At 39.6% G+C, this 17,323-nt stretch overlaps 1 protein-coding gene across 8 annotated transcripts in view; it reads left to right on the forward strand.

Moving 5' to 3' along the window:
- Nucleotides 1-17,323, forward strand: part of TBC1D22A (TBC1 domain family member 22A) — a 438,695-nt gene that overhangs the window by 201,238 nt on the left and 220,134 nt on the right. For all 8 annotated transcript variants that reach the window (XM_065554788.1, XM_065554783.1, XM_065554792.1 and 5 more), the window contains one exon: nt 10,500-10,575. In XM_065554788.1, the coding sequence (XP_065410860.1) occupies nt 10,500-10,575 (76 nt within the window). The remainder of the gene's footprint in view (nt 1-10,499; nt 10,576-17,323) is intronic.

Genomic DNA, 17,323 nt, shown 5'->3' on the forward strand with positions numbered 1-17,323 from the left:
CTATGTAGTCACTACTGACAGTTCCATAATGATGTGGAATATTACTGTGGAAACAGCTTTTGAATTCCCTGACTTTTGCTTGCTTAATTTCTAAATCTTAGTTTTTTATTGCTAGTTTTTGCAACATAAGTCATTAAAGGACTAGGGATAATAGAATGCACTTTACACTTACGTAGAATCCTTCCTCTACAATATCACAGATCCCTTAAAAAAAAAAGTCTATTATGAGACAGAGACAGGTAATTTCTGTAACATTATCTGAATAGAGGGAAAGTATTGGGGAACTAAGGATAGTTCCAGATAGATGAGCCAGCACCAGTGAGAGAATTACGCCCCACAGTGTTCGTTTACAATTGGAGAAATGAAGTAGGTGGGTAAGAGGTCAGAGAGATAGTGGAGAGCAAATTAACAATTTTGATAACCAATCGTTTTGAATTGGATGCTGAGATGGGTGGAGTAAATGATAATTTGAGTGAGGGAATAATGTGACTGAATCATTATCGACACCTTGACATGTAATTAGTAGGGGATAATGAGGACTGAAAAAGGGAAAAGATACAGAAGCATAATATATAAAGAAGTTAGGATGGCTGATGCAGTACTCCACAGGAAAGATATATGGTGATCAGATAAATAGAAAAGGACTTAAAAAAGGGGTTTGTTAAAGAAATGAGCAGGGGGCAGTTGAGGACTCCTATGATTGGTACGGCAGGGAGCCAACCCTCCATTCTTATAGCCCTCCGTAACCCTCCTACGGGGGGTGGGGGAGAAGATGTTATGGTCCTGGCAATGGATTTGTTGGAGGGACCTGGATGGAAAAAGAGGGGGAGCTGGTGGAAGCCTCCCAGGTATGGTAAGGCCCTGGCAATGAATTTGCTGGAGGGACCTAGATGAAAAAAGAGGGGGAGCTGGTACCACCCCCCCCCCCCGGGGTAATTACAGAATAAACATGGGGTTACCTGTGCTGTACACTTTTATCTGCCGGGTAGTCCTACACATCTAATAATAAAGTTGCAGCTGATTAAACCATGTCCAATATCCCCTGTCCTTGTTTTGGTATAGCCAGACAATATATATTTGTATACTTCATATCTAATACTAGAAAAAGAATAAACTGCTTTTTTTTGTAGTTGCACATCTGTAGTTTGGATATATTAAAACATTCCTAAATTTGTTTGAAGACTCTAAATTGTGCCATGTTACCTTAATAATGACTGCATCCATAAGGAATAACTAGACATTTTCCATTTATTGAAGTGGATAGATTTTGAGTTCAAAACTATCTATACTGAAGTTGTTGTTGTTTTGGTTTTAATTATTTAACTGGATGCCATCCAGAAATTGACTTTCTCTGATAAACTTGAAAGGCTCTTTGTTGTACTAACATCTTTTTCTTAAGTGCAAGTTGAAAGCTTTCTTCACACAAGCAGAAATGCAATAAAACCAACCCAGAGAATTTTTTTTTAAGTTGAGAAAGTTTGTTAAAAATATCTGTTCTTCTTTGTGGTGCTGTTGGTTGGCCTTTCATCTCTAAAGAATTGACTTAAAGTTTCAGTCAGTAACAAGCACATACAAATTGGAAACTTTGATGAGACCACCAGCTATATCCCACAGTTTCACATTTCAGCATGTTTTTTTAAATCTGTGCTTTAGAGAAACTAATATTTGGAGTAGCAGAGATGTTTAGGTCAGGATGCAGTGCCAGTGCCAAATATGTTGATGGAAGTAGTTTACCTAGTACCAGCCTGTAGTTAACTTGACTCAGTGCACCACTATTAATTTCCTTAATTAATATTCAGGAAAGTAACTCACTTAAAAAAAAGAAAAAAACTCACCAGTCCCACACTGAAACCTCCCCCAATTTCTTTGTGTATGTTTTCCTTTCATTACTGGTATGCAGCCCTGCTAGTAAAATAAATATAAACTAATATTAACATTCGTACTGTTATAGCATGGATTGGAATGTCAGTCTTTTTCCATTCTTGTTAAATATGTTACTTCTTGAGTCAATATGTGATTTTTGTCTCCAATGCAGGAATGTATCATTGTTACAGAAATCTAGCTTCACGTACAGGTTACTGTCTATACATCTGTTGTGCTGTTAATACAGATAATTGTTTTGTTCACCTTTATTTGTAGTAATGGTCCCATTGCACAGCTAGTTGTACAAACTAATGTACTAATTAATTTGAAATACTCTTTTACGATTGTTTAACGGGAAAAGCAAGTAAGTCTACCAATTGATATACGTCTTTCTTCAAGAAATACCTTTGCAGTTCCTCATATTTGAGAATATATATGACAGGGATCTCTGTGCCTAGAAAGTAGTGCCATGCCCCTTGGATCTGAATGTTTGGCCTTTGGATATTTAAGAGACCCTGGGTCAAATTGAACCTGCTTTCTTTAGTCCTGATGTGCACTTATGTTGGTTAGGGGTGAGTATTTTTTTTTTAACTGACCTAGCTATGTTGCTATAAGTCCTAGTATAGATCTAGTTATACCAGCAAGCAGGCCCTTTTGCTGGTTTAGATTGTTTTGTTCAGGAAACTGATATAAATTATCCTGGCAAAAGAGTTATTTTCTTGATACAAACGGTATTTGCACTAGGATGGTTTGCAAACATAGCTATGATGGCAAACCCTTTCTAATGTAAACAAGGCCTATGTGTAAGGTTGGAGTAACAATAATGCACAGCCTCATGCTATGGAAGTAATTTTAGAATTATTTGAATTACAGTTTTCTAGCCACTGTGGAGGTTGGTCTCATGCAGAACTGTTAACATAACACATCTTTGTTAGTAGTAGTTTTCTAGCTAAGCTGGCTTTCATCTTGTTTTACTCCTATCTCCCCCAGTATGGCTGCATCCTAACCCTTTCATTTTGCCCAGTGCTGCCCTCTCTCATACCTTTGTTTTTCCTTAATTTATATCATCTATATCTCTCTTTTGCCTTTCTCCATTTTTCAGTAGATTACGTCTTTAAAATTATGGAAAAATATTTGAATGTTTAACTTCTTACGCTGGACTCTTCTTAAGTATTGTCGTCTTAATCAGAAAGTGGCTCAAACTGCAAGTCAACTTTAAATTTTGAAGTATTCATGACATATACAGTAAAAGAGGAAGAAAAAGAAGTAAGAAAATTCAAGGATTCTGTATACTACATTAAAAATAAAATTTATAAACTGAGATTTCTTATTCATGTGGCTCCTATTCATAATTAGTCCATTTAACATTAGAAACTATTATACTAAGGGAGCAAATGTTTGCTAGAACACAAGGAAAAACATTCATTGTAATGTATGCATTTTGTGTGTAAACACTAAATACATACCTTTTGAAAACCAAATGTGAGCATTTGAGATTATACAAATTATTTATATTTACATTGATTTTCAGAGGGAGTTGTCTTGGAATTAAAAGGTTCTAGATTTAAATCCTATGTCTGGATTTTCCTTTCTTTGCAATGTTGCCACTTAGTATAGTACTTCACTGTTGGAGATACAGTTCTTAAGATGAAATGCTAACCAGAAAACGTTGTTGCTTGTCTTTAGTGGCTTTCCATGTGGGAAATTGGAGTATGTAGCTCTGTTCCAAAATTTTAAGGGATTATCCTTGTGTTCTGGCCAACATTTGCTCACTTAGTATAATAGTTTCTAATGTTAAATGGACTAATGTATGGCTGGTCTGTTTGCCAACAGAGTTACCAAACTACCAGTGTCTAATATATCACTTTAAAAAGCACTTTCGAGTTCCTTGAAAATGAAAGGTTCTGTACAGAACTATATTTTAATTTGATAATCTGCTTTAAAGAGCAGGATTGTTTTAAATCATCTCTCATTCAACCAAAGTGAATTAAGTTTTGAATTTTGGATCCCATCCCCACATAGTTTTTTGGGGAAGGATCCTATGCTGAGGGACGGTACAGAAGACAGAACTTCATGCTGTATAACCAGTAACCATGTTCTTACCTGGGAGGGGAGAAACCCAAGGAACCAGCACGTACTTCCATCTTTTGGTAAAATTATTTGTCATTTTCTCTGGCCTTTGGTGGAGGTTCATCTTTTCCCTCTCCTGATGCTCTGACAGGTTTCCCTTCAGTTTTCGCTGTGTTGCACTCTCTCACTCTTAACACTCTCTGCAGTGCTCTTGCTGGTGTGCCTGCCACAGCACTTGCCTTTTGGTTTCTGTGTCTGTAATTTCCATTGCTGAAACACCAGAGAGAGCTTGCATGGCCCCTTAGTGCCCTTTCTGGTGCCTTTCAATGGCCTGCTAACAGCCTTCTGCCTCAGATTCAGAGAAAACAGATTTCCTGCCATATTCTTGTTCTGTCTTCCTCCTTCATGGACATTACCTTCTCCTGTGAAAATGCATTTTCCCACTCTCATTGCTTCTTAGTTCTCAGTATGGTATTAGGAGAACCTTGATCCTTGTGTTAACACTTTTGGATGTGTTTTCAAGCTTGTGTTGAAGGGAATACATTCTTGAGAATCTGATTCTGCATGGCAACCATGGGGTAGAAGGAATGGGATAATTTTCATGAGTGGGAGCTCATATTGCACCCAACTTTTCATTCATGGTATCTTTTCCATGCAGGCTGGCTTATTTGCAAACTGTTGGTTTTGGGAGAATGCAGTTTGGTCTTCAAAATCATTGGCAAAGTGAGGCACACCAGATTTTGGAAACCTTCATACGAGTTCTCAGACTCTTCAGTCCTAATGACCTCCTTTGCAACACTTCTGCTGCTGCCCAAAGTACTGAGGAAGGCAGTGAAGACGTGGCAGTTGTGATTTTGCGGATTTGATGGTGACCCTGCCACTCTTGATTTTCAGACTGAATATGCCTAGCTGTGCCCTGTGGGTACTTCCCAAGTTCCTTTACTTTCATTCTCAGGGGCTTGTGCTCTGCAGTCACATTCATCTCAGATTGGCTATGGGGGTCTTGAAGCTGCATTCTCACTGAGCATGACCAGGCTGGTAAGCTTTTTCATGAGCTTATGAAATGTCATTTGTCTAGAGCACCCTTCACTTGACAGGCAGTGAGGATTTATTTGCCCATAACTCCATACAGAGTTATCAGAATACCCTGGTTTCTTTTCAGATCATGTACATCTTTCATCTTTGACTAAAGACTTGTAAGGAGAAGAACAGTTGAGTTTATACACAGTTTCTTGAGGTTTCCCCAGGCTTTTCCTCTCTTAGGAAGCCGCCTTTGGCTGCAAGATTCTGGTAGTAGCATACAAGGTAAACCCACTTCCTGGGGTTAATGCACTGTTGTCAGTCCTTACAATGTTTCGGTCTGTTTTTCTGTCTTTCTAGTATAAGGATTCTTATACATTTCTGCATTCAATCTCTGAGTTTTGCCTTTAGTTATAATAGCCACAGGCTGCCCTTAGAAGGATGAACACCATGTCCATTTGGCCTCTGCAGGCGAAGTGAGGCTGCCCTCACAAAGGGTGGCACCCTCTCCCATTACAGTCAGTGGCACTGAAGCCACAGCCAGCACTTTAGCAAGATGGATGCCACATCCCACTAACGTTTCATAGATTAATAGATTCCAAAGGCAGAAGGGGTCACTGTGATCATCTAGTGTGACTTCTTGTATAACACAATCCATAGAACTTCCCCAAAATAATTCTTACAGCATACATTTTAGAAAAACACCCAAACTTGATTTAAAAATTGCGAGTGATGAAGAATCTGCCATAACCATTGGTAAATTGTTCCAATTGCTAATTACTGTTAAAAATTTACACCTTATTTTGTTTGAATTTATGCAGCTTCATCTTTCCACCATTGGACTGTTATACCTTAGAGCCCATTATCAAATGTTTGTTCCCCATGTAGGTATTTGTAGACTGTAATCAAGTCACCTCTTAACCTTCTCTTGGTTAAACTAAGTAGGTTGAGCTCTTTGAGCCTATTACTATAAAGCATGTTTTCTAATCCTTTGTTCATTCTCATGGCTCTTCTTGAATCCTTCTCCAGTTTATCTACATACTTGATTTGTGGACCCCAGAACTAGACACTATATTCCAGGAGTAGTTATGCTAGTGCTAAATACAGAGGTAAAATAATCTCTCTACTGTTACTCAGGAATCTCCTTTTCATACTACAAGGATAGCTTTAGCCCTTTTGGCCGCAATGTCACACTGGGAGCTCATGTTCAGTTGATTATCCAGCATGGCCCCAAATATTTTTTTTCAAAGTCACTGCTTCCCAAGATAGAGTGCTCCATCTTGCAAGTATGTTCTACATTTTGTTCCTAGACATGTACAATTATGCTTAGCCATATTAAAACTTGAGTTGTTTTCTTGTGCCCAGTTTACCAAGTGATCCAGATCACTCTGAATCAGTGATCTGTCATCTTCTTTATTTACTGCTCCAATTTTTGAATCATTGGAAAACTTTTAGTGATAATTTTATGTTTTTCTTCCAGGCCATTGATAAAATGTTAGATAGCATAGGGCCAAGAAGCAATGCGTACAGGACTTCACTAGAAACACACCTGCTCGGCAATCATTCCCTGTTTACAGTTACATTTTTAGAACTATCTGTTAGCTAATTTTTAATCCATTTAGTGTGTGTCATGTTAAATTTATATCGGTCTAGTTTTTTAATCAAAACATATGGGATTAAATCAAACACCTTGCAGAACTCTAGGTGTATTACATCAGGACTATTACCTTTTATGAATCGAACTTCTAATATCATTTAAAAAAAAAAAGGAAGTTAGTTTGACAGGATCTCTTTTCCATAAACCCATGTTGATTTGGATTAATTACATTACCCATCTTTAATTCTTCATTAATTGAATGCTATATCAGCTAAGGATCAATATCGGACTGATAGGCCTATAGTTACTTAGGTCTTCCCAATTACTAGTGAAATGGAAAGTATGTTCTCGTCATATGATATGGCTACACCTGTTTTTTTCCCCCACATACAAAACAGAAATGTTTATTGAACACTTTCTGAATTATTATTGATATTTCCCCAATTTTGATTTAGCGATGGACCAATACCATTGTTGGGATTATTTTTATTCCTAATATACTTAAAAAAAACAACCCTTCCTTCTTATTGTCCTTCACTATGCTGGCCATAGATTTCTCCTTGTGTCTTTTTGCTTCCCTTATACATTCCCTACAATTCCTGGCTTCTGATTTATATTCATTAATATTAATTTCCCCTTTATTCCATCTATTATATATTACATTTTTAATCACTGTCTTCACTTCCCCTCTAAACCAGGTTGGTTTTGTTAACCAACATGCCCTTCTTCCTCAACTATGGGATTGTAGCGTTTTGGCCATCCAATAGACAAAGATGGATGCCATCTCCTGCTATTTCCACTGAGACTAAAAACAGGCTGCCCCGCAGTACATTGAGAGTCAGGCATGGGAAAAGAGAATGTGGGTGTGCTAGGAATGGGTACTGTGAGAGTATCAGAGGATGGCAATATATTAGGGAACAGGGCAAATAACTTTGAGGAATGTGGAGAGCAGGAGGCTTGTTGTGGGCATGCAAAGAAATGGGAGGTGGGGCATGGAGGAGGCAGAATGAGGAACCTACAAGTAAATATGGAGGAAGTGGGTTGCCGACAGGATGCAGGGAAATGTTGAAGGCCAGATGCAGTGTAATGTAGGGTGTCAGAGGAAGAACGAGAAGGGAAAAGGAGGGCTATATGAGAGGCATTTTTAGTCAGATTTTTTTAGACAGGCTCATGATTTTTTAGGTCTGACTTATTTTTTTTTTAACATCTGGGGTTAGCAGCACTATTACTGCTGGCTACATCTTCTGTCTGGTCCTTTATCCCTTGTCATAGGATGGGAGGAGAGAGAGATGTATGACAAGGGAAAATTACTGGTTATCTGTTCATTGTAGTCCTCTCTTCTTCCATCCTATCCTCCTCTATGCTGGATAATGTGCTGGTACTGTTTTATTATTTTTCTTACTAGTTTGCGTACTAATTTTTATCTGGAAATGTCTCTAATTAATGGACGAGTGTAATCTGCAGGGTGAGAGTGGGACTTCACAAATCTGTACCTCGTTTTCCAGTTGATGGCACCATAATAGTGTTGGGACTTCAATTCACTGTTTTAGGGTGGGCAACAGACTACAGTACCTGTAAGTAATTTTCCCTTGTGAACTTCTGAATTTGCTTTTTCAAATTAGATTTAATATTTGTAAAATTGAGGACTAGTAAGGCTATAATCCTACATATTTTAAATAGGTACTATGTAAACTTTCCAACACACCTCTGCCAATATAGCTGATCTGTAATATCCATTTTAGTCCAGTTCTTGGTTTCTGCTGATCAGAGGCTACTAATCATGCTGATTTGTCAGATTGTTTTTTTGGTAGTTGGGGAAATGCACACTGATGAACAGGCTCATATAGTGTCCTTGGGCTTAATCCAAATCTCGGTGAGGTTGGTAGAAAGAATCCCATTTACTTCCATGGAATTTGGATCAGGCCCTTAGTGAGTCTACTCAAAATGAAACCCAGGTTACCAGAAAAAAATGCATTTACTTACTGCATATTGGGTTTCTTCAGTTCACTATTATCCACAAGTTAGTAAACTTTGTTTCCATATTCTGATGTGTTCTACTCGTATAAGGATTGTTAAACACAAACAATGTTTTAATATTTTTGTTCAGTTTTAGGACATTATAGATTTTAAAAGTCTAAATTACACTTTCTACATTTTTATAAACCCCATAAATGTAATTTAATAAATTAATGTGTATGCGTCAAAATAGTATTTTTTTTAAATAAATACTGTTAAATGTTCAACACTGCATTAATGCAAAGTGAAGATTACCCAACTGAAATCAACATAGGAATGGAAAGATTAGCATTCCAACAGCAAGGGTGGTTTTATTAGCATGATTTTGGGATGGCTACACAGCTCACCAATGGCATATGGCAAGTGAGTTATGCCAAAATATCTTTTACACCATATCACCTCGTTAGATATTTTGTGTATGCCACATTTTATAGGAAAACAATTTTTAAAATGTTTGCATTCTTTTAAAAACAAATGTGTTTGTACTGGGGTTCCTTTTATTCTCCCTTCATGTTTAAAATCATGCCATAGTATCATGAGTCTTGCTGTGCAGTGGCTGCGAGATGAAGAATGCTACTAAATATTTAGATATTCTACAATGTAGTCAAATAATGTTGCTCTACAAAATATTGACAAACATAGGTATGGATTGGAGCGTTTCATCTCTTCTGTGGTATAACCAATGTGTGGTATTCCCTCTACATAGACTTTCAAACTATTCGTTCTCAATACATCAGAACTCACATCTATACAACTACAATAATTTGCATGACCATTTGCCATTGTTGTACTTTCAGATCAGGCGTTTGCACATACAAATATCTGGTCTATCTGCACAATTGTGGAATTTGCATGTTGCATTTGGGTTCACAATTTTACCTGTGACCAGGCCTGCTGACAGCAATTCCAGGTCCCTGGGCCAAGGCTGTCCCTATGGGGGTGTGAGGCCTGGGGTGGAAGTGACGAATCCATTACTTCCGGGGCCGACTGCGCTGGCCAATCTTGCTGGCCCATGGGGTCCCCAAAGTGGCCCAGAGCGGTCGCCCTGATTTGTTGTATCCTAGGGATGGCTCTGCCAAGGGCAGAATAGTCAGTGGGCCTCCTAGAACAGTCCGGTTGACATTTGGGCAGTGCTTCGTCTGTGCTGTCTGATGCCCAGCGTGCTGCTGGGTGCGCTCTTCCGGCATGCCAAGGGCTTCCACATGCTTGCCACCACCAGTACCACCCTGTGCGCCTAGGAGCCCTGCAGCCCACCAGGGCGATTTAAAAGGGCCCGAGGCTCCTCGTTGCCACCACTGCTACTACAGCAGTGGCGGCAGCAGCTGGGACCTCCCGGGCCCTTTTAAATTGCCCAGGGCCCTGGGCAATTGCCCCCTTTGCTCCCTCTCCCTCCCCCCCGTTGGTGGGCCTGCCTATGACTTTGGGCTCATGGGGGTAAATTTTCAACTAGTGTAGTTTGTTATAACTCCATTGAAGTGGGGTTATGATTATTTCTACCAGCTGAGGATATTCATCTAAGCTTTTGAAGATCAAACTCTAATCTTGTCACTGGTTTAGGGCTGAATTCTTGCATCCCGGACCAGTCTAATTGTGGGGTAAACGTTAATGTTTTGGTGAGATAATAGAAGTCTTTAGAAGGAAGATTTTTGTTATCTGCTCAGTGGTTTAGAATATTAACATAAATTCCAGTGGGATGGATTAGCGAGTGAAGTACTAGTGAGGCCATGGAGATCACCACTACATCTATGGAATGTGATTAATTACTGATTATTAATAATAAATATATAGAAACAGAACTTTCATTTTTTTAAATGTCATTGTCCTAATCTGAAAAGTTTATATTAAACAAAAATATGTGGATTTAAATGAGCAAATGAAAAGTGTTCATAATTTTTGCTATTATGTATTATTTATATGATATTTTCCTCCTTAGGATAACTACACCTTTGCACAGCCAGGGATTCAAAAGAAAGTGAAAATGCTGGAAGAACTTGTTAGCCGGATCGATGGTAAGTCTTAAAAGCTAACCTAGACTCTAAATGGTGCTTCATTGAAAGTCTTTAGTTAAAAGCTTTGTGAGTAGTCTAGCCAATATCAGTGCAGTTATCTACCATGAGAGTGTAACACAGCCTTTCTCAGGCGAGGTGTCCTACTCAATCAACTTGTGGCATAGTGGCCTTTGCAAGATCACTGTTGTGTATCATTTAAAGGAAAGCCACTAGAGCATGAGCCACTTTCATTACTTTTTATTAAGGCAATATAATCAAAATTCAATGGCAATCTCTTTGCAGCAGAGTAATGGCCACATACAAAAGGCAGCCAGCATTTATTTCACATTAAGCTCAATGATTGTTGTAATTCAGCAGAGTCACAGTGGTTGTTTATGGTTGTCCTTCGGCACTATGTTTTGTTCCTTTGTGCATCGTTTTGCTATCAAGAATGCCTGAATAATTTCTCTGTGGAATCCAATTAATTACTAACTCTGGAAATAACATCTTTAATATTATAGATAAATTACAGTATGTTGCAGGGATAATTTTAGATTATGCTTTCATGTTTTAGCAGGGAACTTTGAAATATTTTCTACCTTCATCCTTAAAATAATTCCCTTTATGAAATGCTGACTGTCGTATTGGTATAGCAGAGTTTAATTAAATGAAATTCAAGAGATAATGCCTTGCCCATTCTAAACATATTCTCCTGGTAGTTTGTTAAATTAATGAACAAAGCATTAACAAAGTGATGCCAAGCAGAACTAAGCATATATTTGTGACACAACCCTGTCAATGATGGGAGAGCAAAAGAAATGTTATTTCTTAAATAGCTTAATACTGAATAATCTTCTTGAAAAGATGAATTCTTTTTTCATTATACATATTGTAATCTTTTCTTGCACCAGTGTTAAACTTGTTTGCACATATTTACATTCTGAATACTTGACATGTCTCTGTGTACCTTATTAGTGTCATAACAAAGAAAGGTTAATGATAAAATTAGTAAAGGTGGATATTAAAATACTTTTAATATTGACAAAATGAGGGAATGAAAACCAGTCTTAAAAATATAAATTGTTTAGGAGACTGTGAAAATGTATAGTCTATTAGATATATGTATGTAATAAACTTGGGGTAATATACCAAGTTAATTTATCAAAATGTTAGTGGATTTAGGTGGGAATTTCAGTTTCTTCTTCAAGTGATTGTCCATATGTATTCCACTTCTCATGCAAGTGTGCTCCATGCTTGTGAAATCGGAATCTTTTGAATGCCAGTGTCTATTGGAGCCATGCCTGCATCCTGCATACCCTACAGTTCTCCGTAGCCAATGGCATAAAGGTTGGGGATTGGCTCAGCTGCCTTTAGTTCTTTCTTACTGCCCATGATACTTCTTCGGCAGGGCCCATATCTCTGCACTATGCAATTGGCTTTTATTTACCTAGTGTTGTAGATATGATTTTTAGTATAGTTAGATTAATATAATTTTTAAGCTTGTTGGCATGCAATAAAAAGGAAGACATCTTTTAAATAGGAGGTGCTCTATCCACAGCTGCCCCTGGACCTGGCAGAGTCAAAATCTCCCAGTTTTAAATCCTGTCCCTTTTGCAAGGCAGCTATTCTTATTAACGATGGAGACTTGAAGTGCTGCTTCTGTCCAGGTGGAGCACATACACCACTTGAGTGCTCAAAGGGGGAATCACTTCTAAAAACTTTTCCTCATGGCAAGGTCCATGAAGGCATCCTCCCAGCCGATTGAGAAGATGACTTCCAAACTGTCACTAACTGCTTTGGTAATTCTTGGGTCCACTCCCAGCTCCAGACTTCAGTCCTCCTCAAGAAAGTCTCATCCATTCACTGTGGAATTGGCAAGAGCCTCCTTACCCTCCTCGATAGTGTTCCAAGGAGACAGAGAGAAAACAGCACAGGTCACAGGGTGATTGGAGAGACAGATCTCCCCGGTCTACTTCGTGCTGGCAAGGAGGCATTTAAATGCAGAGATTGGGTTACCAGATGGCCTTGGTGCCATTTCATGAGCTGGTGAATGCCTCAACTAGTACCAAAGTACTCGCACTGAAACACTTGGCATGGTCATCCAAGGTCCCTGCCTGGCACCAAAGCACTCAGAACTGAAGCACCCGGCACTAACTAGCTGTGGATAGAGCACCTTCTGTCATCTACAACATATACCATGCTGCCCATTAATGTGCAGGGTATGCCTGTGGAACTGAATCTCATCAGAACAGAGAAAGTCACAGTATTGAGTGACTTGAAAGTAACTGTCCTCACAAGGCTGCTTTTGCCACTAAAAAAAGCCCCGGTGACATCTGGATTGGCTACCTCAGTTCCTGCACAGAATATTCTAGAACCTTGTAGAACTCCCAAGAGAGTGGATCCGTGTATGGAAGAGGGATTTCTCTTCCCCATCTAAGCAAAATGGAGAGATGTTTCCCACATACTTACTGCACTCTCCTCACTATGAGCCAAGCTGCTCTGACGGAGTTAGATGACACGGGATGAGATACTGAGAACCTAGTGATGAGACCCTTATTGGCATCCTCCGGGGCCTACTATATTCCTATCTGATGTAATTGTGGTCGTTCCAGGCCCCTTGGGGGATGCAACTCAATAGAAAGACTTCATTGGTTGCTTCTGATTCTAAAGCCAGGTTTTCCTCACCTCTTAGACCACCTCATGAAAGGCAACTGGTCCACCATACTTTTTAGTATCAGAACCAGGATTTAGAGCAAGAAGATCTGCCAGAGACAGATGTCCACCCTATCACATTGTCATCTTTACCTGATAAGGCTCTTACTCGAATTGTTTCAACCCAGCCAGATGAGCTCCTGCAAGATCTGGTAGTCCTCTGGTGCAGTTCCTTCAGTTCCTGGTAGGTTGCCAATGTAAATAAATGAAATCTTGCTGGATCCAGAAAGGGATCTATTGCAAACCCCAGCATCAGTGATACCCACTTTGAAGATGAATAGTTGCTACCAAGTCCCCTTGAAGGGGTTTATACATTTCTATACACCACACTGGAATCCACAGTGGTTGCAGCTATCTACAAGTGGTTTAAACAACAGGGACCACCCAAAATGACACCACTGGATAAACACCCCAAAGGGTGACCTCTTGACCATAAGACTTATTCCTCAACCAGCTTACAAATGTGCTTTTCAAACTACCATGTTCCTGGCTAAATACAACTTCCTGAACAGGAACTGAGCATTCCAACAAGCAGCATTAGGCAGCGTCTACACAGTGCAAATCAGTTATAGATGTGAAGTTAATTGGCATAAATTAAAGCATGCTAAACCCCCATTGGATTCTGATTTATGCAAAAAAATTGAAATTTCACTATTTGGACAATGCAGAAGCATCTGTTATCTGAAGAGATCCCAATAGCAATGATTCTAGATTTAATTCTAGTCCTGAAGCATTTGGGGCTCCGAATTATCTCCATATGAGTCCATTTAGCAGCTCTTTCTGCTCTTCCTTCCATAGAGGGTCTCAAAGTCTTTTCACCCATTAGTTGGTAAGTTTCTCAAAGGTCCTATTCGTGTCTTTCCATCAGTCAAAGACACTTAACAATCCATTGAAATCCCAGAAGGGAGATTGGCGTTAATGAGATTTCTCTTTGAACCTGTGGCAACCTCTTTGTATCACCTGTCTATGAAGACTACCTTCTTAGGTGCTACCATCTCATCCAAAAGAATAGGAGAGATCTAAAAGGTCAGAGGTCCCATTGAAGGACCATCATATACAGTTTTACCAGAAGGACAAAGGAACATTAAGACTTCACTTGAAGTTCTTACATAGTGTCAGATTTTCATCTAAATCAAGTGATTTACCCAGAAGTTACCTTCCCTAAACGTCATGCTAGTCATGAAACTAGGCTCCACAATTTAGATGTACCAAGAACGCTCTTCTACCATTTGGGAATTCACCATGATTGTTCCTGGTCTTCTGACAGGATGAACGGTGAGCTGTCTCCGCACGCTATCTAAATGGGTTTTGGACTGCATTAGACTGTAGTATGGTTGCTCAAGATCTGATGCTCCCTTGGCAAAGCTGTCTTGCTGACCTTGTTTCAGTAGATGCACAACACCCACCTCTTGGACATGGGTTCACAGCTTGTGAAGTACTAGAAGTGTAAGACATATGGACAATCACTTGGAGAAGAAAAAATGGTTATTTATTCTACAGTAACTGCGGTTCAAGTTCTGATGTCCACAGGTACACTATGATCTGCCCTTCTTCCCCATATCACCTGGATTCTGTTTTGCTGAAAGAACTGAAAGTTGATTGCAGCTGCCCCACCCTTTATTCCCTTCTCTACATGGTGCTGGAGGACATACAGGCACAGACACGGATCCTGCGGACACTTCTTTTCAAAAGAATCTGATCTTGTGTGCATGTGCATCAAAAATGGAATTTAGGTGGATGTGGATAACACATCTTGAAGAACCACTGTTACCAGATTTGCCTGTTACTTTGGGGTACGCTCATTTATTAGGATTATTCTTCGGGGTGCGTGGGGGGGGTGTTCTGTAATTCTATCAATGTACTGCTTGTCACTTGTGTTTTCATACGGAACTCTACTTCTCCCTTCTGCAAGTTCCCTCCCAATGGAGCTATTGCGCAGGACCTAGGTTCCCCAGGGTTGGGTTCTTCCAGCCCCAGAATCAGATGAACACATACATTAACAGCGTGTGTCTGAGTGGACTAGGTCAATCAGCACTCCCAAGTTGCCACCCTTATTTTCCCCCTGGACTCAGCAGGCTGGGTCGAGCAGCATTTCCAAGCTGCCTCCCTCCTATGTTCAGCACGTCCCAGTCCCCGCTTTCACGTTACAGTTGTTCTGGTGGTAACCCACTTGATGAGCAAACCCCACAGGATTCTTGGGCGCTACAGGGATCTTTAGCTTAGGTAAGAGAAGTGTTACTGCAGATCAAATGGGGAAGCCAAAAACACAAAACGGAGGGAGGGAGGGAAGCAACCAGCTTAACCATAAAAGTTATTTATTGCCAGGTAATAACCATACAAGGAGAGCCAAACAAACAAAACAGTTGCAATATTAAATGAAGCTTAAATTTGATTACAAAAGTCTGGTTTAGAAAACTATAACTAATCACACAAGTCAGGGTTAGAAAGCTATACCTAGAGTAGGAAAAATAAAAAGGCAGAGAGAGTTGGGTTCTCACCACTCCGTGAAGCTTGAACCGTTTTGGGTTCCCAGGTGGTGATGGTAGCTGAGGGTCCGGAGTGCTGGAGACAGGCAGAGCCCCCAGCACAATCAGTCAAGAGAAGATGAAGTCCCAATGGAACTGATGCAGATTTTGGATTCAGGCATCAGAACACTTACTTGAGCGTGGGTAGGGTTTTTTTTGGTAGGGAAACAACAATGGATCAAGGGAGAACACTGGATTTGTTTATGGGTAAACTGATGGCTCAAGGGAGTATACCAAAACTGTTTTGTTCAGGTTAGACAATAGGAACTGATCATTCCTGGCTATGAGTGTGTTCCTTTGAGGGAGCTCGCAATGTAGTTAGGCAGCTTCAGTATTTTGGATACCAGTAAAGGATTTGTTACTAGAATTGGTCTGATAACTACTGAGCTGGGTGTGTGTAGGCGTGGGTTCATTAACATCTGGAGCAGAGATCCCCCCCCATCATGCAGTGCTTCCTGGCTTTTCTGGTCCCAGAGTTCAGTGCAGTTCTTTCCTTGGAATCTCTGTTCTCCATTCTGTATGCTAATGGAGATGCCTCCCTGTCCCATCTCCGATGCAAATGAGGCTAGGGGAGTTTCCTTAATCCTGTCAGCCTTGTCCAGGAGGGTTTAGGTGAGTCTCCCACTGCCTTTTCATTGCTTTTTGTAAATCCTTCTTCTGATCGGTTTTGGCTCAAGGAGAGGCTGGGGGCAGCAGGGCGGGGTGGGGGGTGTCCTTCATGAGTCAAACAGGCTGGATACTGTGCTCTGGTTCCCCAAGAACACAGAGCTGACAGGTAACACCACATGTACTGTTGAGTAAATAACCATTCTTTTCCCTAACAAGATACTGTTAAAGTAATCCAGCTCAGAATATCAATCACATTTACAATTGTCTCAGATTATCTTCTTGTTTCCGAGTAAGCCTGTTTTTCATTTGTCCTTTCTTCAATATATGTTTTATTTAAATTGTGTAACAATCAGTGAACAAGTCCGGGTATATACACAAACTCTATCAATAGTGCACCAACACCATTTTGTTTACTTTGAGTCTTACTGTAACTAAATTATTGTTCTGATTTTAAAAAGTGTGTGTGTGTGTGTGTGTGTGTGTGTGTGTGTGTGAGAGAGAGAGAGAGAGAGACAACCCCAAAGGGAAAATTTTCTCTATGGTAGAACTTCCAAAGTAAGTAAATTTTAGTGCCCAAGAAACATGAGTATCCTTTTCAATTTTTTCATACTGTCTTCTGAAAAAACATGTGTACATTGGTAGGTTCTAACATCTTAAATTAACCTGGTTAACTGTATGCACTCTGCATAGTTAAACTCTAAACTTTACTTTCTTTAAATTCAGCACCAAAACAAACTCATTCTTTTCAATTGGGTAAAAAAACCCTATATTTGAACAACATAAAGTGCTCTGTGTCTTAAAATACAAGGAAATATACAAGCAGCATGTGAATATATTTTTAAAAACTTCTTTAGATATCAGAACATCAGTTGGGTAGCAAAGTCTAGGCACTAAGATGTAATGGATCTGTGGTTCAGAATACA

This window comes from Chrysemys picta, chromosome 1 (assembly GCF_011386835.1).
Source record: "Chrysemys picta bellii isolate R12L10 chromosome 1, ASM1138683v2, whole genome shotgun sequence".
Lineage (NCBI taxonomy): Eukaryota > Metazoa > Chordata > Testudines > Emydidae > Chrysemys > Chrysemys picta.